A 25,735-nucleotide genomic window follows, 5' to 3' on the forward strand; every position below is an offset into this window, starting at 1 on the left:
TTTGCCTTGGTATTTCAGCTATATAAGGTGATTAGACTATCCTGGTTCTTTCTGTAAAGAGTTAAGTCATTAGACACTTTAGAAGGTTTCCTTATCTCTCACCTGTCAATGGAGAACAGATTAGAAAGATGATTTACACAAACTGATAAATGAGGCAGAAAGGTAGGAGAAAAAGTAGGACACATCAGGGAAGTTGCCAGGCTCATAAAAGATGTGGTGTGCTCATGTACCAAACCCTAAATAGTAACCGGGCCCCTACATATATCCCACAAACCCGAAAAAATAGTATTTATCATATACATTACAAATGAAACACCTATTTCATTCAGTGACTGCAGTTCACTTGTCTTCGGATTTTAGTTGTTCCTTATAATATAGCGCCATCAAATTCCATAGCGCTTTACAAATCATCTTCTCTTCAGCCATGTATTATCACTGTGGAGTTTATCACACGGAAATCTTGGGGGGGCATTTATTATTGACTTTTTGCATGAAAACTGTCACACGATTCCCAATTATGAAACTGGTTGATGTTTCCATTTATTGTGATCCCCAATGTTAATAATACCTCTTACATATAGGTTATGTTCACATAAGGCCACATTTATAAAACTGGCTTTTTGCCAATATATCTATACACAAACTGCTTGCGCCAGTTTTGTGTTGCAGCTACACTGTATGTGCCACAACACATAACTCTGCATGTAAAGGGGTGTTCCCACGTGGATTCGTACCGGTCGCCACATTTATGTTGGAATTCCGGACATAATTCTGGTGCACGGCCGTACAACTAAAAAAACTAGTGCACTCAGTTTAAAGGACAGATACCACCAGGATGAAGGATTGTAAACCAAGCACACTTACATGCAGGAGTGTGCACCCTCTGGCAAGATCTGCTTTTCTTTTAGCTTCTTATGTCCTTGTATTTACAAAAAAAAGCTTTTTCAAATTATGCAAATAAACAGCCCCTCAGGCTCATTTGCATAATGTTTAAAGCCTTTTTTTATTACAAACAAGGGCATAAGAAGCTTAAAGAAGAGTGGATCCTGTCAGAGGGAGCACACACTAGTATGTTGGTGTACTTGGTTTACGGTCCTTCAATTCCAACTTTCCAACAATAATATGGCGCACTCTTCACATTAGTGAGGCAAACGTAGAAAGGTATAAAAAAAATATATTAAAACTGCACCCAATAATAGTGCGCACAGTCTGGCAAAGTTTTAATACTGGCTCCATTCTGCACTTATTAACACTTTAACCCAATCTTTATAATAATGCCCCAACTCTGTATATTATAAAAAAACAACAATAATTGTAATACTTGCCATCCCTCCCTCTGAGGCGGCTCCTTTCTGTACTCTGTCTTGAGCTTCTTGGTGTAGGGGCGCAGGATCTTGCACCAAGGAAGCCTCGGAGCTGCATAATATAGCAGCAGAGGCTGCATGATGGAAAAGGGCACATACTGCTTTCTATTCCACCATTGCACTTAACTGGGGTTGAGTTTGGGGGATGCCACCCAAGCGGCAGTAAAACCGTACCACTGACCAGCACATTCTGACCAAGCGATGCTCCTAGGACACAGGAAGAGATTTCTTTCATAAAATATATTACAAAGTTTACTATTCTCAACTGTACACTTCACTTATACAATTTTTGTTACTTGTTGAGGCTTTTTATTGTTTTAAACTAGTAAAAATAAAGAAAACCTTGATAAATGAGGTATTTTTTAATTTGCATTGGCCCAGAGAATAAATGTATCCGGTTGTCTAAACTGCAAAGTGAATAGTGCAAAATCTAAAGTGTAAGAAGAGTATCACAAGAGTCGGGTTTGTTCAGTCAAACTTGCTGCATGTGCCTGAACGCTAAGCAATGGAACTAAGCATGTTGGTTCAGTTCAGCTGCCCAGCAATTGGGCCAGTCATTACAGCCGGTAGCTTCAGTGAGTTTGACTGAACAAACTCATTCATGGGAAGACAACTTTGATAGAATCAGTGAAATATATGTACCCAAAATGGTCCTGTTGAGACTGCAGACTTGTCCCACTAAAAACAAGCCCCAATACAGTTACATTGACAGAAAAATAAAAAAAAGCAAGTGCTCTCAGTATGCAACCATGGAAAAGTGCAAAAAATGACTTTATTCCAGTTTCACTACTTCATTACTAGCCTGTTTCAGCCCTGATTGATAAATGGCCTGCAATGTGCCATTTCATGTGTCCCTTCTCTTCTATAGGTTATGTATCACACTGCCATAAAGTCATGGGCACAAGTAGAGCACAAGAACATATATTAAAGCTTTATTATAATTGTGTACAACCAGCCTAAGAAAGCTGCATGTTAGGATAATCGTGGTGGGACTGACCACAGTGCAAGGAGTCCCTTCTTCCCCACAGAACAGCTGCACTGGACATTGATCATAAAGTGATTCATGGACCACAATTGTCGGTTTTGGCACTTTTGGTGACCAGAGCTGCAGTTCCCTCAGTTATAATCCAGGCCAGTCTATAGCCAGTCTACAGCTACTATCTGTAGCAGTAGCCATAACATTTCACTGTAGTATGGCTGCATAGAATGTATTATATTCAGCTGCAAATATTTTTCCTTTTGTTATGGATCTGAATTTTATAGAGCCCTAAAGGGGTTGTCCCATGGAAGAAAAACCATTTTCCACATGGGTTAAATAAATTACCTGAAGGTACAGTATACCTGTCTAAAGCGGAGGAGAAGGGAAGTAATGCCCACTCTATACAGAAGGTATGGCACAGGCTGGTTTCACAGGTGATTTATTGTGCAGTCTATTTATTGAAGGGCAGCAGTTGTGCGGAGGAGTCTGTAGACCATGTGTGGGCCAGCTGTGGAGCTACTGATGCTGGAATGCAGATTCTGGGTGGAAAGCTGCCATCAAGAGATGCTTTGTAAGCGTCTGGAGCAGTATAGGGTAAGGGACAGATGGGTCAGTGTTTTGTATACTGTAAGCGTGCTGTGATCTTTACATCTGAGGGTATAAATGTAGGGTGTTTTAAAGCATGGCATGATGTGGCAAGGCAGAATTTCCATTGTAACTTCAGAAGCGTATGAGAAGGAAGTCGAAAAAATAGCAGTTGTACCGGCAGTACCACAGTGAGGTTCTCCCGTCCAGAGTCTACTTCCTATACAGACCACAGGTTGTACGCTGTATGTGCTCAGCTCCAAGTCCAGGCAATACAGTCAGCAGTAAAATAAATAGTAAAGCGGCACTTACCAAATGCATTTTCTCAACCTTTTTTCAGCGGCATATGTGGACATACAGCAGACGGTGACAGGTGACGGGCCATTCGGGCCAAACAGGCGCTTTCTCAGGCCTACAACTTGGCCTGTCATGGTCTGCTGTACGGCCGTATTTCCACTCTGCTGAATAAAGGTTGAGAAAACACATTTGATGAGTGCCGCTTTATTTATTTTACTGCTGACTTTACGAGAAGGAAGTATTCTCAAACAAAAAAACAACTAAGCCTTTTTCAGAAGCCGTGAACCTCAAGTATTCGTATCATTGTCCTGTACTTCATGTGTCAGTATGCCCTTGTCTAGTCACCCCTATCCTCATTGTCCTGCTACCCCTTAGTGTCTGCATTGTCTCAATATGTTCTGTCATTGACTTATTCTGTGACAATATGTTCTGCCATTGACTTTGCCACAGATCAGCGTATGGCTTCAGCCATGTCATGGGTAATTTTCATATGGGTCTTAATTCTCCATATGCTGAAAAAAACATACTCCATAGACATTTATAAGGACAGGAAACTCATTATTAATTCTATAGGAATTGTTTTGGACTTCAATTGTTGTAGTGTTCCTTGGTGCTTAAGACTGCATTGAGAGGCCAGAGATGGTGTTGGTGCAGTTAGATACACAGGTGTGAGTGCCATGTGACAGACGGGCATCACCAAGGGTGACGGCAGGATGATGGCACTGCATCCTTGGAGAAGAGCCTGGGATTGATAAAGAACAAAAATAGGGAATGTAACGGGGAAGAGTGCAAATGACAGGAGCAGCTGTGAGTCAGTGAGGAGGGCTGGTCCATGAATGGCTGTTCCCTCCCATCGTACAGACTCTGCTTCAGGAGGGTGACAGAGAAACAGCTGAAATAAAAGGCTTCCTTCTTTTAGCAGAGCAGCCTGATAAGACCCCCCTGTATAGGTGGAGGGGGCACTAAGATGGATTTGGAGGTGAGTAGCCCTCCTGCCTGCTGCTGGCTTCCCTGCCCCCTGCTGTTTTTTCTGCATGAATGAATGGATCAAGCAATGATGCTGGCTCATCCTCTCATGGCTGCCAGGTTAGTGCTGCTGAGGCTTCTGTCTGTTTTATGTTGCTCACAGTTTGTTTGCGTCTGTGACCTTGCAGTGATGTATATGTATAGTATGGATCTATGTCTTCCTCCCCCCATAATGATGGTGAGGGGGTGTACTGAGCAGTGCTCAGTGCTTGCTGTGGGACCATCACTGCATTGTGACACATTTTGCTGCGGACTTCTTTCTGTCCCTCTTCATGCTGTGCTAGGAATGGTGCTCTGACAAAAGGCTGCGGCTGCTCCCACCCTGCGAGATGCTTAAATTACCAATGCGTCATCCCGGGTATCACTGCAGTCTGCAAGGTGCCTGTGTCCAGCACATGTGCCATGTCCTGCAGGTGTGCAAATATGTTCTGTCATCAGCTGGGACCTGTGTCTGCCTCGTACATCAGGCCGCGCACACTTAGAGGGTGTTGCCTTTTCTTTTTGTGTCTAGTTCGGCAGTGTCATTGTGAAGTTGTGCTGGCCAATGTTTGGATGATAGGTAAGTTGCACACTCTCCCTAGGGTAAGAGCAGGTGGATGGAGCAGCCAGGGCTTTATGTCATCCCCTGTTATTAAAATATCTCTTGAGAATTGGGCTTGGACTCACCCCAGAAGGTAGGTTACCATAGGACAACCATTGCCATAGGATAATACTGCAGCACAGCAGTAGACGTCTATAAAGAGTGTGTCATGCCTGCTTAGAAGTAAGGAGTCTACAAAGTCAGGGAGATCATTAATGGTAATTATTATTTATTAATTTGTATGCATACAATGGGGAATATTCTGCCTAGGGAGACTCACAATATGGCTGAGCATCTTTGTGTTGCACACTACGGACTGTTCGTTTTCTACATTATAAGGTACAGCTGGTATTTTACTAGGGGTATTAGGAAGGGTGGAGATTATCGTAAATAATATGAGGGCAGAAAAGAAATTGAAAATGTTAGGGTAAAGGCTTCAAGGGAATGTATGAATACAGGCCTGCATGGATTCATATAGGGATACATGGGAGAAAATGTAGGTATGGAAGTTTACAGAATGGGAAGTGGGATGGGTAGCCATTGCCAAAAATAATAGCCAATAAAAACAGAATCTGTCTGTTATCATCCATCGCGGCAGTCGTGCTGATCACACTACCAGGCCAGCAGAAGTTTCCATGTCTTCATGCTATTTTTCCATCACTCTAAAGTTAGGAGAATCTTATTAGTCAGCAAAGTGCAGAAGATCTCATGGGCCGAGGGTAGCAGTTCTGATAAGGATGTGGTCTGGGTGATAAGATCATGTATGGTGCAAGTGTGGGGGAGACAGATACTGGTGGGAAAACACAAGTTTCACTATAACTAACTATTGCATGTTCCATCACAGAAGGCAAAGGGTCAGTATTTCCATACAGTATGGTCATTTCTGAAATTTATCAGGTAATGAATTTATTTTGCTTTTATTTTAGTTATTTTACAGCTTTGTTGGCTTTGATTATCAGTGTATGTTCGGAGTTGTAGTTTGCCTAAAGCTGGAGATTGACATGTTATACACCACTACTCTACACACACGTGTGAATATGCACATCATTTTCCTTGACTGGTCTCATTTTTTTCTCCCCCCTCAGCTATATATCAAGAAATTCATGTCTCGGCCTTGGTACCCATTGGCCATGATCTGTTGCTTCTATTATCTTGCATGTTATTTCTAGGCCTCCGACTAAAACTGTGGCCCAGTGACTTGCAGGGAGCTGTGTACGGCTTCCTTGCTTACGGCTCTTTTTGCTTGCTGCTGTGTGGCTATAGCTGTGTTCATCTTTGCTCATGATGCTTGTCTGTACAATTCCCCTGCTGCTAGCTCGCCTTTAGATCCTGCATCATCGCAACATCTCTGCTCCTGCACCATTGATAAAGTCATTTGTTTGACCCTGTGATCTGCCGAGGACTCAGGAATCGGCCACAACTGTGATTCAGTACTTCTTCTTTCCACTCTCCGCTATTACGACAACTATTAGATATATTTTCCTATTGCTTTTATTTGTGCTTTAATTATTTTCTTTGTGAATTATTTATGTAAAGGTGTCTAGCATTCTGTAATAGTAAACAATAGTATTCCCCTGCAAAATGACAATTCTGGACCACCTTTCCTTAGAAATCATCCATCTAGAAATAAACTATGAATGTTTAAAAAGTCATAAATGTCTAGTAGGAATAACAGAAGAATATCATTATGCAGATCTTCAAGAAAAGATGATCCTGAATTATTATTTCCTGATAAATACACATATTTATTAAAACATTCATATCAGGAGATGACCAGTCTCTGGGATTTTTGGGTACTAATAAACTTTGTTGAATTTCTTCACCAAAAGAAAAGAAATTGCTCTTGAATTAAAACACCAAAGACAAAGTCTTACCATTACCTAGTCCTGCTGACATCTAACTCGTACATCCTTTTATGAGTTAAATAAGGTAGAGTTCAGGCAAGTGGCTGATACATTGTGACAAACCCTCGCTACCAAAGATATTTGTGTTGCTGGTTGTTAAAGTCAGTGGATTAACATATGTAGCAAACCCAGTGTTGTGCAATCACAAAAAGTCCTTGAAATGAAACAAAGTTTATTGGAAAGTTACAGCATTTTCGATGGTACCCTGCTGCCAGTCTGCATTTACATAAAGCTAGAAAACAACTATTCCAGAACATTTTTTTTTTTAAATAAATGTGGTTTATCTTGTATAACCCTGTTATCTTTTCACTTAGTACGGCAAGTAACTCGAACCGAAGCTCTCCTGCCTGCTCTCCCATCCTGCGCAAGCGATCTCGCTCTCCGACACCTCAACAGAGTGAAGGAGAAGTCATGGTGGAGAAAAGCTCGGACCATTCGTCAGACAAATCTCCTCCTACCCCAGAACCAGGTGTGCAGCGGAGCGGGTCCTCTCAGTCGGGTCGCAGTGGAGGCAAGAATTCCAAGGTGCGTGCTGCTTCTGTTAGCTCTTATCATTGGACACTAATGATTCTGGAGATGGAGAATGCATGGACAAAGGGTTTTATCAGAACATTTTCTTGTAGAGAAGTGAATATGGTTACACGGAAGACTAAAATTTATCAAGGTCAACTTGTAAATCTATCTTTCTGGTTTGCTAATAGTTTTTGTATACAATAATTAATTGTATAACAGGCAGGTGGGTTTGGCACTGGCATTATCTTGTAATAACACATATGACTCTTATTTTCTTCATAAGTCAATAGCAATATCTTCTGTCTGGGTCATTTACTTTTTTTCTGTATTGTACTTTAAAAATTAAAGGGTTTGCCGGACGAAAATAAAAGTTTACAAATTGTAGCTTTTTGCTATTTAAATCCTTTTCTGATATAATGTCAAGGGTGTAAAAACACTTAAAAATACACCCGCATGGTGTATAAGATGACCAAGGGCCAAAAATTGGCCACATGCCCCTAACCACACTCTGCCTGAAGTGCCAATTAAATGAAAAGATACATATGACCAAATGCAAGCACTAGTGGTAATCACGAAATGTGGTAGATGCAGATATGGAATAAAAAGTAGCAGATAAGCACATGCCTATAACTGTGACAACATAACTGTGACAACATAACTGTGACAATACGAGGAAGTCACAAACTTGTCACAAAACATGTGGGGTCTGTTCATCTGCCACTCTCTCTAACCATGTGTGTGTGGCCAATTTTTTGCCCCTTGGTTATCTTATACACCTTGCGGGTGTATTTTTAATACCCTTGTTCCATATTGTACATGTGTAATGTATTGATTTTTCAATAAACTTGCCTTGCTTATTATTGGTAGTCACTTGTACGCATCCGACTGTTTCTTTGTATGTTGACATTTCCACTGGATGCAGGGACATTTCTTTTTGAATAGGTAGTACCTGTCTTTTTTTTTCTTTTTTTTTGCGTTTTTTAAAGATCTATGATTTGCAATTTGTTAACAATTTGTTTGTCCTGGACAATCCCCCTAAATCCTGCTGCCTCTAGCTTTAGTATAGGAATTTGTGGTACTCATGTTTGTACAAGCCTTATGTGTTACCAATTGCTAGTAGATCTGAATATTGACTATGTCTGAAAGAAAGCTCTGTATTATAGTTATAGTTATTATCCATTTGTACTGTGAGTTCATTCTCTTCCTTTTAGGCATCTGTAGAGGGTCATAAATCATTTTGGATGAGACATTTTGCTTATTTTATGAGTATTTTGACCACTATGGTCCCTGTTTGTAGAATGTAGAGATTTTTCTTAAATAATATCTCAATATAAATTGTTGATTTGTCAATCCTTTGCCTCTCACATTCTTAATTCTGCCAAGTTCCTGTTAACAGAGAGCAATGCATCATGGGAAATTAGTTGACAGATTGTTAAGACTTTGGAACCGGGCTAAACTACTGTGTTTCCAATGACAACCCTCAGAAAGTAATTACAAGAGTAAAAAGAGTATTCTTGGACCAGGAAATTGATGGTCTATTCTTAGGATAGGCCTCCGATATCTGATTCTTTGGAGTTATTTTTTACCTTGCATCCTCGTAGATGTAGTACATAGTAGGCCGTGCATAGCAAGACAGACAGAAGTAAGCATGAAAGTGGCTGTAGCAATGAGGCTGCAGTAAGGAGAAGGCAAATATCCAGACCCCTAACAATGTGAAATGGGTGACATATCAAAATATGCAGTTTTTATGTATCTAATTCCATACTAATGGTCATGGGCTCCATACTGAGGGGTTTTGCTCTATGCCGAGTGGTGACAGGCTCTTTCCATATGGTAGCGGACTGTTTCCATATGCTCAGAGGCTCATGGTAATTGATGGCCTTTTACAGTCATGGGCTACTTGCTACGCATGGTCAGGAGACTCCATTCTCATAGTCACTGCTTATTTAAGGACGGCCATTGATGCCACAGCTAGATGATGGCCTGCAAAATCTGAAAGGGGACTGTTTGTGTCTTTATCACAGCATTCCTGATTTCTCATCTGTCAAACAATAGTTTGAATTAAGGATTTTCTGGAGATCTCTACATGGGAGGATTACATGTGTGCTCTGCAAATTATAACTTGTTTCTAAAAAGAAAGTTTTGATAAAGAAAGAGGATGAAACTATGTTGCAGTATAGCTATGGACTTGGTCTTTACTGATAGATGCTGTGGTTTGTGTTGTGATGAAAAAGACGGCCTGGCTTAAAATAGATGTGAGTATACTGGTAGAGGATGCGCCACATGATGACCGCCTTCACAAACTTCATTATCCAGCACTTCCCTCTTTATTGCCAGCCCTGTTATACAGCTATTAGTCTGTTTTACAGTACCTTCTGCAGTACAGTGCCCGCCATAGGCGCGTTGTGTGTCTCTTGAGCCACTCTCCAATCGTTTTATTAGTATTATGAGGATACTATTTTGGTATGCAACTTTGTCGTGCAAATATGGAACTTTCTGATCTCAAATTAAGTGGGAGCTTTATGCAGGGTAGAGGGAGGGAGTCGCAGCAGCTAGGTATCCAGCCACTGAGAGAGGACAGCAATTTTTTTCTCCAAAAACTAGGAAAATAGAAAAGCTTTTTGTGATAAAAATAATTACCTCCAATACCTCCAATAGCGAGTAGTCATCTTAATGTAATTTTGACCCACTTTTTTTTTACAATGGTGCTTCAGTTTATTGCAGTTTATGGACATTTGTCTATGCTCAGTTTTTTTTAAGGTCCAGTCCTAGCATTTTGACTGGGTTAAGGTCTGGTCTGTGACAGCGCCATTGATCATCATTTATTTTTCTCTAAGGTAAATCTCTGACCTTGTAGTGAATTTGCTGGAATGTTTTCCACTTGTCTATAATCTTTGTCATAGATCTCAGATTGTTTGGAAATGTCCATATAACTCTTACTAGACTGATGAGCAGCAACAATTTTAAACAAGTTTACCTGGTGTCCCACCTTCAAGATACTGGGGCAGATTTATCAAGCAGTCTGAAAGTCAGAATATTTCCAGTTGCCCATGGCAACCAATCACAGCTCAGCTTTCATTTGACCAGTGCTCATGAATATTTTAAAGGGGAGCTGTGATTGGTTGCCATGGGCAATTGGAAATATTCTGACTTTCAGACACTTGATAAATCTGCCCCACTGTGTGAGCAAATACGTGAATGCTTTAGACCAGCAACTAAACTGTGAAAACTGGTTTTATGGAGTTGTTTACACCAACACTGTATATAAACTGTATAGGTACACCCATACAAACACCTACCCAGACACACATATAGACGTATATGTGACATTATGTATAAGTACAAACAGCTCCAGACACCTACAGTACTTATTACAATGTTGCCTAACTTCACCAGTGGTAGGGCAGGTTGAAGCATAATCTCTGCCTCGATGTCCCTTTAAAGGGAACCTGTAATGAGGATTTAGGCCACAAGTTGTCACTGTCCTGTTATGCAGGACAGTGACAGTATCATGTGATCTTCTTCTGTATTCAGGGAGATTTAGAATTATGCAAAAATAAATAACTTTGATCACTGTATGCAAATGTCCTGTAAGGAGTCTCAGGGCTATAAAAAATTTAAGCTGCCCTGATCCATTCTGTAATAAATAATATCTCACAGGATTAGTAAGTCAACATAAAGTAGCTTTGGCTGTGTGTAGCTTTGGCTGCTGCCACCCATCAGTTCACTTGTGATGATGATGTAACTGGAGCAGTATACAGGGCAGGAGGGTTCTTTTTAGTTCTCCAGCCAAAGAATTTACAGCCAAGTACTGGGAAAGTTCCTTGTTGCAATAAATTCACACATATAAATGGTACTTAATTGTATTCTGTTACACATGCATGGCCCTAGTGTTTCTGTGGATACCCCTGGTAGATTCCTAGGTTCTTTATTTTAGTCACAAGTTCTGTAAGCTGTACAACACATACAGTCTGTACTCAATATGATCATATAGTATCTGGGACAAGCCCCAAGTGGCGATTCTGTTGAGAATATAACAAATTGTAATGCCCTGCATTAGATGGCAGCATATACTGAGCTATTTACCAAGCCATCCTGATCTCCTGTGTGGGATACTCTCTGGCATGTATTAGCTGTGTTCCAGGAAGACTTGCTCTATTCCGCTCTACAAGTCAGTAAGCTGCAGTGAAGAATTTGTCATCAGTGGTTGCCTCCAAATTACAGCCAATAAACCACTTCTAGTCCCCATGTTTTGTGTGTGTGAGCAGAAGCCAGAGAGCGGTGCCAAGACTTGACATCCTATCCTGGAACCAAACACTTGTGACATTGTGTCACCTCACAAGTGGCAGAACCAGGCAACGTGCGCCAAGGTCACAGCCATTAAAATGAAGAATCTTCGCTCACCTTCACCTTCACACACACCTTCACATCTTCACACTCAGGAATTCGCAGGACATTGAATTAGAATTTATTTAATGATGCGGTGAGGTGGTTTCTGTATTAAAGTTTGTGATCATGTAAGCAGTGTAATGTTGCTGGAAAAGCATTGATCAATCATTAAAGAGCTTTCCTTTTACAGTAAAGTCTAGTAAAGAATAACCACACTTTATTTCAGTACAAAAAACTGTCGAAGAAGCACTGATAAATCTTTCCTATAGTGTGTGTGCAGAAACCCCCTCCACAATTGTTCACATCCATTTGTCAATTTATGACCATTTCTAATAGTAATAACAGATTGCTGTGTGCAGATTGGAGTAACTGTGTGTAATGGTAGTGTCCACAAGAGGGCGCACTTATTTTTCCATAAATTACCTCCAAATTTCTAAGCCCAGCACCTCAAGGCTAAATGTCACTGTCACTTTTAGTGTCTGTCTTATATTTAAGTCAAGACTTTGTTTCATCTATTTATCAGCCAAACCTTGAACATTATATCCTCATTTAATACAAAACCTGAATCTCGAGAATTGGCTCATGTCTCATTTCCTTTATTTTTTGGCGAAGTGGGAACAGATCCCAGAGTGCTGATCAGCATTCATCTTACTTTCTTTCCCCATTTGAATCCCTTCCTACATGATCCAGTATTTCAGCTTGGCCTAGGTGGCCATTTTTGACTTCATGAAATGTTTGTTTCAGTCGACGGCAATGGCAGATGGGCAGCGATGCCGTCCTGACATTGTGTTCATAATGTGCGTTGTTTCTGTTCTGTAAAGTGTTAGCTCTAATTCTCTCTGTATTTCTGTTTCAGTATGACAGACTTAACCTCATCAAAGTAAGATGTTATCTTTATCTTGTCCCCCTGGTCTTGTCCTCCTCCCTGTGATCCTGGCTATCTAGAGGTGATTAGGCTGGCTCCTGGCATTGCCCTGTAGTGTGTGTTGTAGCTATACAGCTTCCCCTTCCTCTATGTGCCTGATCAAATTATAGCACAAGTCTGGACTGCGGAGAAATATATTACTTTTTGTTTGTCATATTTGGCATAAAGTTGTCCTGTGTGAACCTGTTGAATTTATCATTACCATTAAACATATAAGGTGGGCTCCAGACTATCCCTAACCAACACATGGCACACATATGCATCTACCATTAGTCAGCTGGCAGGAGTTTCCTCTGCCATGCACAGAAACCAGCTAAGGGAAATACAAACTTTTTGGCTGTAATTGTTCATCAGGGAGTTGATAAAGGGGTCGTCTTATATAGTTGTATAGAAAAGCCAGTACACAGTACAAGCACTCATCTACAATTTTAGCCAGTACACAATTAGCATGCTACGTGTCATTTGTTTCAATGGAATATAATATGATTAAAGGAAATCTACCATCAGAATCCAGCATAATAAACCAGGGGAACTTAATCATAGATCAAGGCACTTTGTGGTAATCTTCATATATTTGTTATCCATGGGCCTCCTTCTTTCTAAAATCAACTTTTAAAAGTATGCCATTGAGCCTAAACGGCTTCTGGGGATGTTACCAGAGCCCCTCCGTGCTGAAGATTCACAAGCTGTTATATTGTGCGAGGAGCCCTTGAGGCGCATCGGACCCATTTCTGGTGCTCCCTGCACATGCGCAGTAGTAATTCATTGAAGCCAGAAAAGTACAGCTATGTTTCATTTTGCAAGTAGCACATGTGCAGTATAAGCCGGGTGTAGTATGCCGGCTTCAATGTGCAACTAAATAGGAAAGAGGAGCTCCAGAAAAAGGTGAGTCTAAAAGTTTTTTTAATTTTAGCAGCAGTCACTGAGAGACTAGCTAAAGGGCGTCCCAAATCACCCTGACAGTTGTCTTTTAAAGAAAATCCAGCATCGATATCAAGAATGGATAAACCAGAGGCACACACTCCTAGATGTAAACATTGTGATTGTAGTAATCATCTTATATTTGTTATCCTTGGCCTCCTTCCTTCTAAAATCAATTTTTAAAATTATGGTAATGACCAGAAGAGCTACCCCAGTCCCTCCGGGTTGAAGCTACACAGGTTGTTTGTGTGAAGGAGCACTTCTCCCCTCCCATTATGTTCTCACTGCTGCTTTGTATACAGGAAATGTTAGGGGGAGGGATAGAGTTAGAATTCTTACAGCACAGTGTTGCAACAGTTTGTAAAGCCAGGCCACTGAGGAGCTAGAGTAGCCCATATGTAATATTACATTCAGGTAGCGAATTTTCTAAACTTTAACAGCATATCTCTTCAACAATTCTAACAAAAATAAAATTTTTACCTAAAATTAACCAGAGATGTGGTCGGATCTGCTGGTGCACTCGTTTTCCACCTTCTGTTCCTTATTTTTGTGGGAGATGTCAATCATTGGGTAAAGGGGTGGCGCTACATTCTCTTATAAGAAAATTGGTGCACCAGCAGACATGGCCTCCCCTGGTGCACCAAGGAGCTAATTTCTATAACTATAGAAAATTAGATTTTGTTTCATGTTCAAGATCTTTGGGTAAAAGGAAAGATATGTCTTGAAAGCTTATAAAGTGCCCTGCATGGTGCGGGTTTTAGTTTTAAAGTGATTTTGAGTTGGTAAAGCACCCAGCCCCACTGCTCCTGGCTGCCAGGCTGAGTGGAAGATGACAGCTAGGACCCAACGCAGGATTGTGAGCTGTCCTTGCTGAAGAGCGAACTGGCAGGGGACGCTTTTCACGCAGCCAGAATTTTTCACTGTTTTGTATGATGGCTGGTCTATAGATGGGTAACATCCAGCAATCTTCATAGTTCCTGCAGAGATACAGTAGCCACAAAACTTTGGAAACACACCCCAGGGCCCAAAGATCTGTAGTAAGAAGTAATACTGCTTACTGAAGTCTGTCTGACATCTTTGGCATTGCTATTTATTATCACATCTCACACTCAAAATGGAGATAAAGAAAAGTATTCCTACACTGAACCTCTGGATACCACAAAGTATGAATACAGCAGAGTGACGTGGCTCAAAGGAAATTTGTCAAGCAGTTGTGGACTACAAAAAAAACGCCAGCATTTACATTCAGGGTTTAGGGTCCCAAACATATTGAGATCACTACTGCCTGTTGTAGAATTGACTCAAGTATAAGCCGAGTTAGATTTTTTCAGTACAATTTTTGTGCTGAAAAACTCGGTAAAAATTTGGTATTCCTGTATTCGCACCGACACAAAGAATAATGGTGAGCACACAGTGAAAGCCGTAAAAACAGAGCCCAACAGGAAATGGAGAAAAGCATTATTTGGTCAAGTTCAGTGCATTTGGATTTTTTTTCCTGCTTCCTAGTAAACAGGATGGAAAATTAAAAACTGCCACTAGAAAGTATATTTTTTTTTATGCAGAAAATAAGAACTTCTAAAGCTCAGTGCACAAAAGATTTAAAATGGTTTAGATATTTAAAGAAGCAAATCACAGGGTGAAATCAGAATTATTTAAAACCTAACTTTTATTAACCTTGATAAAAAACGTGTCCTAAAAACCAAACTTAAGGACCAAAGACGGCAAATTAAACAATACTTGCCATAAACACTGGCCATCCAATCCACATATCCACTCTATTTGTTAGAGCTGGAACAAAAAAGGGGAAAGTATGAAACGGTCTTACCAGTGGCTGAGTCGCTAATTCAGTGGGTATAGGGAGAGACAGCAATAGGGACTTCTAGGTGCAGTGCTGTCATCTGTTCCTGACCTGGGGTCCACCTCTACTCCCTCCTGACCCAGCTCCTGCATCTGTATACGACTCAGCCACTGGTAAGACCGTTTCATACTTTCCCTTTTTTGTTCCAGCTCTAACAAATAGAGTGGATATGTGGATTGGATGGCCAGTGTTTATGGCAAGTATTGTTTAATTTGCCGTCTTTGGTCCTTAAGTTTGGTTTTTAGGACACGTTTTTTATCAAGGTTAATAAAAGTTAGGTTTTAAATAATTCTGATTTCACCCTGTGATTTGCTAATTTAGATACCTCTTGGTGATTTATAGTGTATCCTTGATATCCTCTAGCTAACACTACACATAGTCCTTTCACAGCAAACAGCTGCTGCATAATTTGATTTTGTATATTTAAAGAAGGCGAGCAAATAAATGGAAACACAAAAATGAAAAAGAGTATCGATTCGATGGCGTTAATGAAAATGTCCATTAAAATCAAGCACAAGACACTTACTCATATATCCATACCACCGTGACTGTGGTAATATTCTTATATTTGTTATCCTCCTTCCATCTAAAATCAACTTTTTAAATTATGTAAATTGGTCTAAAGGGCCAATATGGTCTACTACAATCCTATTGATAGTCTGTCATTATTTTAGAGATTGGAAAAACCCCATTAGCAGCCCTTTCTTTTTTTGTATACACAGAATAATACCACCATGCATTAAAATGACCCAGATATTGCAGTTCTCGCTTGGTTTCTGGTCTAGTAAGATATTTAGAAGCGATATACTAGATACTAGATGGAAAGGCGGGAGAGGCAAAGAGTGGGGAAAGTTGTGAGCATATAAAATTTAGTGTAACTTTTATTAAATATAAAAGGAATGTACCAATTCCAAGTTGTTGAATTGTAGTGTTTTGTCACTTAATTTTTATTTGGGTGACCACTATACGTTGGTGTTATATAGTCCCCAGGTGGAATCTAACGCCAACCTACAGTAGTCACCCTAATAAATTTTAAATGACAAAACACTACAATTCAACAACGTAGATTTTGTACATTCCTTTTAATAGATATTTGATAAAAGTTACATTTTATATACTCATAAGTTTCCCCATTCTTCCCCCTTTTGGTTAAATTGGACGTCATATGGTGGTGCACAGTGAGTATGGGATGGACCAGTTGTTTTTTCTTTCCATTATTAGTTAATAGACTGTAGCCACTTGTCCCCTGCTGTGGCTGATTCATCTGGAGGTTTAGATCTAAAAGAATGCTGTACAAGTCCTGATAAATGTCCCCCAAGCTTTCTTCCAAATTCGGTGCTGGAATATTTGTGCCTTTGGAATTAGCCCCCCCTAGTGCTTTTCCTGTGCACTGCCAGAGGTATTTGTCTGCAGGGTTGTGCTCATTTTCTCCTATTCATGGTTACTGTGTATCAGTTTTGGTTGCTGGATCCAGTAAATTACAGATTCTCTTGAGAAAAGTATCCATAAGAAAAACATGTAGCAATAGCTTATAATTGGTATTGAAGCCAAGTCCGGAGTGGATCTAATACACTTAGCTAATAAGCCATTGCTCATACAGAACTGTTCTAATAGGTAAGTAGCCTGCATATGGTAGATGACTTGTAAGATGCAGTACATTACACAGAAGAACTTGGATGAGCAAGGGGGTAGTAAGATTGGCACCATGGACAGGGGTTTCTTCCATAGGCATTACAGAGATGGTAAAGTGTTGGTGACAGGGCATATATGAACTACAGGCTAAGGACACCTGACTTACAGACAACCCATAGTTACAGACAGACTCCTCTAACCTCTGGTGAAGCTCTCTGGATGCTTTACTATAGTCCCAGACTGCAATGATCAGCTGTAAAGTGTCTGTAATGAAGCTTTATTGATAATCCTTTGTCCCATTACAGCAAAAAATGTTGAAACTTCAATTGTCACTGGGGCAAAAAAAAAAAAAAAATTGTCTGTATATACAATTATAAAATATACAGTTTCGACCTATTGGTTATGGAACCAATCTTGTACGTAACCCGGGGACTGCCTGTACAGTTTTCTTGTCTTATGTAGTAAATTGTTCTGAAAACCTGTGAATGGATATGGCTTTATTTTTGCATATATCATAAAACTAAGCGTGTCCTCATATGTGTATTTTACCAGGTAAAGGCTTTGTCACAGTGTTTTAGAGCTGTATCTTGCATTTGCAGGGCAAAATTGACTTATGGTGCAGTTTATAAAAGTGCAAAACATTACTTTCTGTCAGACACAGTCAGCAGAGGTCTTAAAATGTAACTGATATACAGTAGTTGTAAAAAAATTATTTTAAGATTCTTCTTAAAATCATATATTATGAGATGAAAGGAGATATTTGCAGCTTACTTAAAGGGAACCTGTCATTAGAAATTAGCCTATTAACTATTACCAGTATGTTGTGTAGCTTAACACTTTCTAGTTTATGTATTTTTTCATGGCCCAGCGTGGTAGCATCATCCAGAAATTCTACTTTGAAGTGGGATGTAAAGTTTTGTATAAGTCACGGAGGAGGGGAGTTTATCACTGAATTCAATCTCGCCCCACCTCTGATCACTTCCACCCCTGTGATTGACATGATGTGACGGACTTCAGGAGATCTGGTTAGTGATGTCTCCGGATGCAGTATTGTCAATTACAGTGAAGGGGGCATTTAAGGCCTGGGAGAACTTGACTTCAACATTTAACTCTTCGCTTCCTTGATTTTATCCAAACAATTTACATCTCACTTCAAAGTTGATTGTCTGGTTCATGCCACCACTTTGAAACATGATGTAGAAGGTGCTCAGCTGCTTTACAACAAACTGGTAGTGGATTATTGGACACAATTAAAGGGAACCCGTCAGAAGAGATTGGCCTTACACTTGTTGGTGTAATTCTGGAGAGATTGGCCTTACACTTGTGGGTGTAATTTAACCAATGGATGTCACAATTGGCCAGCAGCAGTAAAGATTTTTTCTAGCTTGTGTGCTAATGTAATACTATACTGCTCTGCAGGGGTGTCGCTAGGTCAAAAGGCCCCGGATCTCTTCGGATCAGCAGGACATTCCTCCCTTCTCTCAGATTTGTCCTCAGGACATGTGAAATAAAAACTTTATTCCAGAACATGTGTGTGATTTTTGGTGTTACATATAGTTATATGGACATGTTCTGGGTCGCGGTGTTAATATATAAAAGCAACATTAGGTGAAGAGGATCGAATGTTCATCGTATCAGTCATTTTTCGGAAAAAAAAAAAACTACCACGAAATAAAAGTTGATATTATCCCTTCTCAAAATGTAGTAACATATAAAGTGAATATTTCCATTATCTGTGAGGTGCAGCAGCTCCTGTGTGCAGCAAATTCTCCCTGTAGCCTGATGGCTAAGAATCTGGAGGGGGGTACACACTTCAGGGGGCTGTATCTCTGGCTCTGTGACACATAGAACCTCACTTCTTTTTTCCTATGAAAGAAAAGAGGTTCCTCTTTTATTCGAATCTTGTGTTTCTGAGTGTCAGGAAAAAGGAGATATTAACTGTTATCAATATCTTAGGCAATTGCGCACTTTGCCTTCCCATAGCGCTGGCCCTGTCGGTACCGGCCCCCCACAGATATCAGGATAGGTGCTCAGTATAGGCATAGTCCTGATAAATGTAGGATTATCAGAGGACCATAGAAGAGTATATAATCCTCATGTCATAATAGGATATTTCACATTTGATCACACAATGTTATTGCCTGGTTCTGTTTGCTTCCACATTAACCTTCAGTCGTATTCTGGGTTAGAGATTTATTTGATGAAAGGTGAGGTATCGTTGTTGGTATCGGTGTATGGTAGACTGGAACCTTTCTGCCCAGGAGAGGGCGCTGTCCTACTGTATAGAGCAGAGTCCTGGCATCAGCAGAAGTAGTGGATCAGCTGTACATCTCCTCTTCTTTACTTACCTATGACTTGCACCACTTATTCACCTTCATGTCTCCATATTCACTCCACGTCTCCATTGCAATATCTGGATTTTATCTGAGTGCTCTCTTACTATCTACATTGAAGCACCTTCCTTTTTGTCTTTATGATTCATGTGGACCTTCTTCTGGATCAGTTATAGTAATGAGATATAAAATAGAGAAATGTAAGCTTTTTTCCTTATTTTAATCCTTCATCCCGTTAGTTGTGAGCGAGGAGCAGGATAATTACAGCCTCAGAACCAGGAGCCCCATAGTGCTGTGCGTAATGTCAGGAAATGCTGAGCTTAGCCATTTCTGATCAGTTTGTCAGTATTAAGTGGTTTTCTATTTTGGGATACCAGTGCCGCCTCCTCCCTATATGTTTACCCTGGGGTGGCTAGTGCATTTCTAGCGGTTCCCCTAGGGGAGGCGACCCATCAAGGGAATAAACCTTTAGGTGCAGAACCTGTGATAATTCCTGCCGTTGAAGGGAACCTGTCAGCAGAAAGTGACCTAATAAACCACTACCGGTATGTTGTCAAGCAGATGAACACCTTCCATATTGTGTTTCTTTTATCACCCAGTGTGGTGGCATCATCCAGAAGATCAACTTGGAAGTAAGATGTAAATTGGCTGTATAAAGTCAAGGAGGCAGAGATTTAACATTGAAGTCAATCTCTCTTATTCACAAAGCCCCTTTCACAGTAATTGATGGTCCTACAGCCTTGCAGCGCTGGGGTCCTGGGTTCAAGTCACATCCAGGTCAACAACTGCAAAGAGTTTGTATGTTCTCTCCGTGTTTGTGTGGGTTTCCTCTGGGTACTCCGGTTTCCTCCCACACTCCAAAACATACTGGTAGGTTGAATAGATTGTGAGCCCCCATGGGGACAGTCTGATTTGGCAAGCTCTGTGTAGCGCTGAGTAATCTGTGTGAGCTATATAAAAAAAGTATTATTATCCAGAGACATCACTAACCAGATCTCCTGAAGTCCGATGCATGATGTCTGTCACAGAGGAGGAGGTATTCAGTGCTCCCCACCTTGACGTCCGTGTTAAACGCTCCTCCTGCTTGACTTTATACAATAAATTTACATCTCACTTCAAAGTTGATTTTCTGGATGATGTCACCACACTGGATCATAAAAGGAAAAAATAGAAGATGTTGCACTGTTTGACAATATACTGGTAGTGGTTTATTAGGCCAATGGCTGATTTCAGGTTCCCTTTAACATAAAACATGTCTATATACATGAGACCACTGGATAGGGGATGACACGGTAATTGTGAGGACCTCCACCAATCTCATTCACTGTCTATAGGGGATTACTAAAATTTGGGACTATACCTTTAAGAAGGGATTAGTCTGATCTGAGGTCTGGATTAATAGTGTGATCCCATCTTTACCAGCTTTTGTGCAGTTTGTATTGTAGCATGCCAGACAGGGAAGGATGCAAGTCCATCTCTGTCACAGTACAGCCTTTCTGCCTGTCTGACCTCTGTTTATACCCCTACCTTGTTTTTTTGTCGCTCTATATAAAGCTTGACTCTTGTGTCCTAACCCTTTTACTGATCAGCCATGGATTTTCTTGAAGTTTTACAAATTAACTTTCTGGTTCTTCTCTATAATGTGTGGAGCCACAGTGTCACATACAGTATTTAATATATAACGATGGGCTGAAGCAGTTTTTTTCACTTTTTCTGCTATTCGAGTAATGCACTGCAGTACCTATAGGGTGTGCGACGCATTTCTGTCGTACTTTGCATGATAAATGTGGCGCAAGGTCGGACTGATCACTGGAACGCCCCCTTCAGTGCAGAAATTTGTGTTTCGTGAATAACAGTGCAGACGGGTCACAAAACGGTTGCATGCGACACAAAAGTGGTGGGGACACTTCTTACACACCTGTGCAAGCAGTTTACACCGAAAAGAACGTTGAAACTGGCGCAGGGCCCTTAGTAAATGATCGCCAGTATTGTAGTATTACTGCAGACTGCCAGTAGTAGTTACAGAACAGTTCAAATTGCCACTTTGCAGATCACTGTGTTAAAGGGAACTAACCAGCTCCCAAAATGCCCCACGTGCAAAACCAAAATTGTATAGGGCAGGTTATAAAAGGTCCTGTAATTTAAGAGAAAACTTTGTATATGTATACAGATAAGATTCTCTGATGCACCCCACTTCTTTATTTGCTTTCTAGCTAGAGGGGAGGGAAAGCTTATAATGTTCCCTAAATGCGCTTTATATTGATCTTTCAATCTGAAAACTTATTGATTCTCAGCCAAGAAGATAAAAACAGATCAACTGGGTTTAATGGCATTAAAATATATATATAATTCCATCCATTACACAACGACATTTGGTCTTGGAGAGGTCACTGGGTGCTACAAGTGTTATCTACCCCATTTCTATAGTTTCTATGTGTGGGTGAAGGAGCTTATCAGCAATAAGTTACTTATCAAGTTAACCACTTTGTGCTGTGTCTATCAGACCAGACATGACAGGTCATGTGTGATGTAATAATAGGTGTCACCAGTAACAGGCGCTGTGGGGGAGGATTATTAGGGCTGCTATGCTCCACCTGTCCTTTGCACTAATACAGAACACAAAAGATTATAGATGGAAGCTCCCTAAATCCCAAAACTTAAAATGGAAGGTTGCTCCTCAATGGCCATAAAACTATTTCATTTTCTACTTACCTTTTTACTGATAAAAGGAATATGGACTCATATGTGGCACAGCAGGGTATGTAGGTGGCAGAATATCAATGAATAAATAACAAAATGGTTGCGGCTCCCCCATTTGGGAAAACACCAGGAAATGTTTTAACTCTAGTTTTACATCGGAATAACCACAGATTAAAAGGACTTTCCAGGATTACAAAAAATAAGTGGCATAAAATAATAAAATGCGTTATATATATGCGTGTGCACTCTGCTATTGTATATCACGCACAGTTTGGAACATTGGAACATTGCAGGTGCAGTAGATTTCCACATGGGAACATTCGTTCTTCCAGTGATAATATATCATGTGATATCTTTTTGTGTGACCTAGTTTTTCTTCAATCCTCATTTAACCCCTTTTTTGCTATGTGTAACATTCTGTAAAGAATCTTATAGAAGTAACCTCTTTTCTTTCTACTTGCAGAAGAGCCAGAGCTGGTACAATGTAAGTACACCGTGATTTTTCCATGCCTCATTATGTGCATGTTAATGTTATATGTCTGACTTTCCTGGCTTGCTGCATGAAATTAATGAGTTGCATGCACAGTACAGGTAAGTGCTGCCCCCTACAGTCCTTATGGAAGTATTGCTCTCCTCAGCTGTCAATGAAAGGATTTTATAACATTTATATTGTTAGTTATTCAGTTGATATTATAGACATTAAATATCATCAGGAAGTGTTTATGCAATTTTAAACTTGCACATGCATAGATCTTATTAGAACACAAGTTCCCCTCTGGTGAAAAACCAAACACGATATGTCCCCCTGGCCAAACGTAGACATCGCTGGTCACCTGGGGGCGTCAATTTGCTGATTTGATTGTTTGGCCGCCAATCCAGCAATAAGTCCGGTCCACTTATCATTTAGTCATTGTGCCTTGAAACATATATTTAATTGTTTTTCCACTCCAACATTTCTCTGGTGGAAATGTATTTATATTTTAAGTTTTTTTTTTTCTTTACTGATGTAAAACATTTTTGCTCGCCATAAACATGCAGTTTATTAGATCAATTCTATGGCAAAACTAATGCCTATGATTTGAAAAATACATTTTATAGCGACAGTATAAGGCCTGTGAAGGGCGTATATACAAGTGTGAAGTCTATTAGTAGAGTTAGCAAGGTATATTTTTGGTCACTGCTATCACTTGGATTGGATACAAATGTCACTTGTATCTAATTTGTCTTACCTCTCACACACCCCAGATACAGAACTTGCTTGCCTGCACCTATTGAATTCTGGACTCATTGTGTACTCAACATACACTGCGTTTGCTCTTTGACATAGTCTGTGGTATTTGTGTATAAGAACACTCACTGTAACCTCATTAGGACCTATTTAATTTTTTGATCCTCCCCTTCACTGAGCTTCAGGTTTTTATTTTATTTTCACATCAACACAGCTATATTAGGTCTTCTTTTTTGTGGGATGAGTTGTGTTTTTTGTTCGTCACTGTATAAGATATATATGTTACCTCTATTTTGTGTGTGACAGATAATAGTGACATTTTTATAGGTTTTTTTTTTTATGTTAACTATTATAAAAATACCATCCTAAAACATTTTCTAGTGTTGCCTGAGCGACACCATTTAATTTTTTTTTCTTTTTTGTGGACAGATGTGTGAGTGCTTGGTTTTTACTCTTTTTTTTCAAGTAGGCATATAGCTTAATTTGTTCCAGTTTTCGGTGCCTAATCTGTCAGTTTAGTTTTCTATTTGGGTTTTTAGAGGTGGGATTAACATATGTTAATTTATTCAGCGCACAGAACAGGCAGCCTTGCCATTTTTGGAGCACATGGACAATGGGGGGCACATTTATTTACCCGGTCCAGCGGAGTTCCCCCGAAAGTGCATTGTCCGTGTATAATGCACTGTGCCGCGATTCACTAAGATCGTGCACCTGATATCCTGCATGTGTCGCTTCCATGCTCATGTCCGACCGAGTTCACCTTCTTCTTCCTGGTGCATGTAAATGCATTGTCTTGCGACACATTTTGAAACTTAAATCCCGCACTCAGTCCGAATCAGTCAGATCGTCCGACGGCCCACCCACATTTCTGTTACATGAAAGCCAGTGCAGCTGCGCCAAAAAACGATCACATGCAACACAATCCCAGCGCATACACCTGTTAAATACCTGTCCTAGCTGTGCAAATCCCGAAAAACGGCGAACAGTCTGACGAAAGTGCGATCCGCGACCCTTGGTAAATAAGCCCCAGTGTGTTTAGCAAGTTCAGTACCGACACCATAGTGGATCTAGCTGGTGTCATCTTCTATACCATGGACATAACTTTCTGTCTACACTTCTACTCATGGGTCCTGGGCTGGGAGAAGGAAGATGCTTAGTGTAAAGTAAATCTGGAAAATGCACACACAATCTTTGCCTATGTCAAATTCAGGTCACTACTAAAGCATGAACTACAATAGAAACTCCTGGCCACACTGATTGATTCCAAGAGTCAATTGCCCTTCCCAAAAGTAATTAACCCTTGTGTTACTAGTGAGTTGCTGATAATTTAGTAGAAGCATCACTCAGTAGATATAGTCTGAAAGCATGACTAAACCAGTGACTATGTTTGTAGCTGATAAACTCTGGTCTTCACTCCTTAGACTTGGTAGTTTACTAATCTATTATCAAAAAGATAGCAAAGGGTAAAGTAATACTAAAACAAAACCTCAGAATGGAAATCTAATCTGTTAGCAATAAAAATCGGCCTGATAGCAAGTGTGGGCGATATTTATGTCCTTATTACAGAATAATAAAAGCTAACTGTTATTACACTCTGTGTAGATAACCATTTATAATGTAATGGTGACACAGTGGGAATACCCTAGGAAATAACAGGTATCACTTTTTCATATATAAATAACAACACACCATGTGTTCTTCATATACTACTGTAAAGTAGGCCTACGGTATATCACATGTTACAAACCGAAAGCCACCATACAATTTGGGGAGCTAGACTGATATCATATAATATAACCATAAATCCAACATACAATATGGGGAACTAACTTGAAACCTTACTGTGTAGCCATAAAGCTACTGTACATTGTGGGGAGCTAGACCGATATCACATAATATAACCATGAAGCCATCATACAATTTGGGGAGCTAGCCTGATATTCTATAATATAATCATAAGGCTACAATACAATCTGAGGAAGTGGACGACTATCGTATTATATTAACATAAACCACTATACCATATGGGACACTTGCGTGATATCACAAGATTTAGCTGTAAATCCACCATACAGTGTGGGAAACTAACCTGATATTACAAAAAGAAGCCATAAAGCCACCATTTGTTGTAGGAATCTACACTCACTGGCCACTTTATTAGGTACACCTGTCCAACTGCTCGTTAACACTTAATTTCTAATCAGCCAATCACATGGCGGCAACTCAGTGCATTTAGGCATGTAGACATGGTCAAGACAATCTCCTGCAGTTCAAACCGAGCATCAGTATGGGGAAGAAAGGTGATTTGAGTGCCTTTGAATGTGGCATGGTTGTTGGTGCCAGAAGGGCTGGTCTGAGTATTTCAGAAACTGCTGATCTACTGGGATTTTCACGCACAACCATCTCTAGGGTTTACAGAGAATGGTCCAAAAAAGAAAAAACATCCAGTGAGCGGCAGTTCTGTGGGCGGAAATGCCTTGTTGATGCCAGAGGTCAGAGGA

The 25,735-nt window shown here is 40.2% G+C and overlaps 1 protein-coding gene across 13 annotated transcripts in view; it reads left to right on the forward strand.

Annotated features, from left to right (window-relative positions):
* The window catches only part of GRAMD1B (GRAM domain containing 1B), a 168,516-nt gene that overhangs the window by 108,947 nt on the left and 33,834 nt on the right, over window positions 1-25,735 (forward strand). For 8 of the 13 annotated variants that reach the window (XM_072156518.1, XM_072156521.1, XM_072156519.1 and 5 more), the window contains 3 exons: window positions 7,050-7,260; window positions 12,494-12,517; window positions 22,470-22,490. In XM_072156518.1, the coding sequence (XP_072012619.1) occupies window positions 7,050-7,260; window positions 12,494-12,517; window positions 22,470-22,490 (256 nt within the window). Of the gene's footprint in view, window positions 1-3,414; window positions 4,312-7,049; window positions 7,261-12,493; window positions 12,518-22,469; window positions 22,491-25,735 lie in introns of those variants that run through there. The other 5 variants (XM_072156520.1, XM_072156522.1, XM_072156525.1 and 2 more) reach the window with 4 other exon arrangements.

This window comes from Engystomops pustulosus, chromosome 6, assembly GCF_040894005.1.
Source record: "Engystomops pustulosus chromosome 6, aEngPut4.maternal, whole genome shotgun sequence".
In the NCBI taxonomy this organism is placed as follows: Eukaryota; Metazoa; Chordata; class Amphibia; order Anura; family Leptodactylidae; genus Engystomops; species Engystomops pustulosus.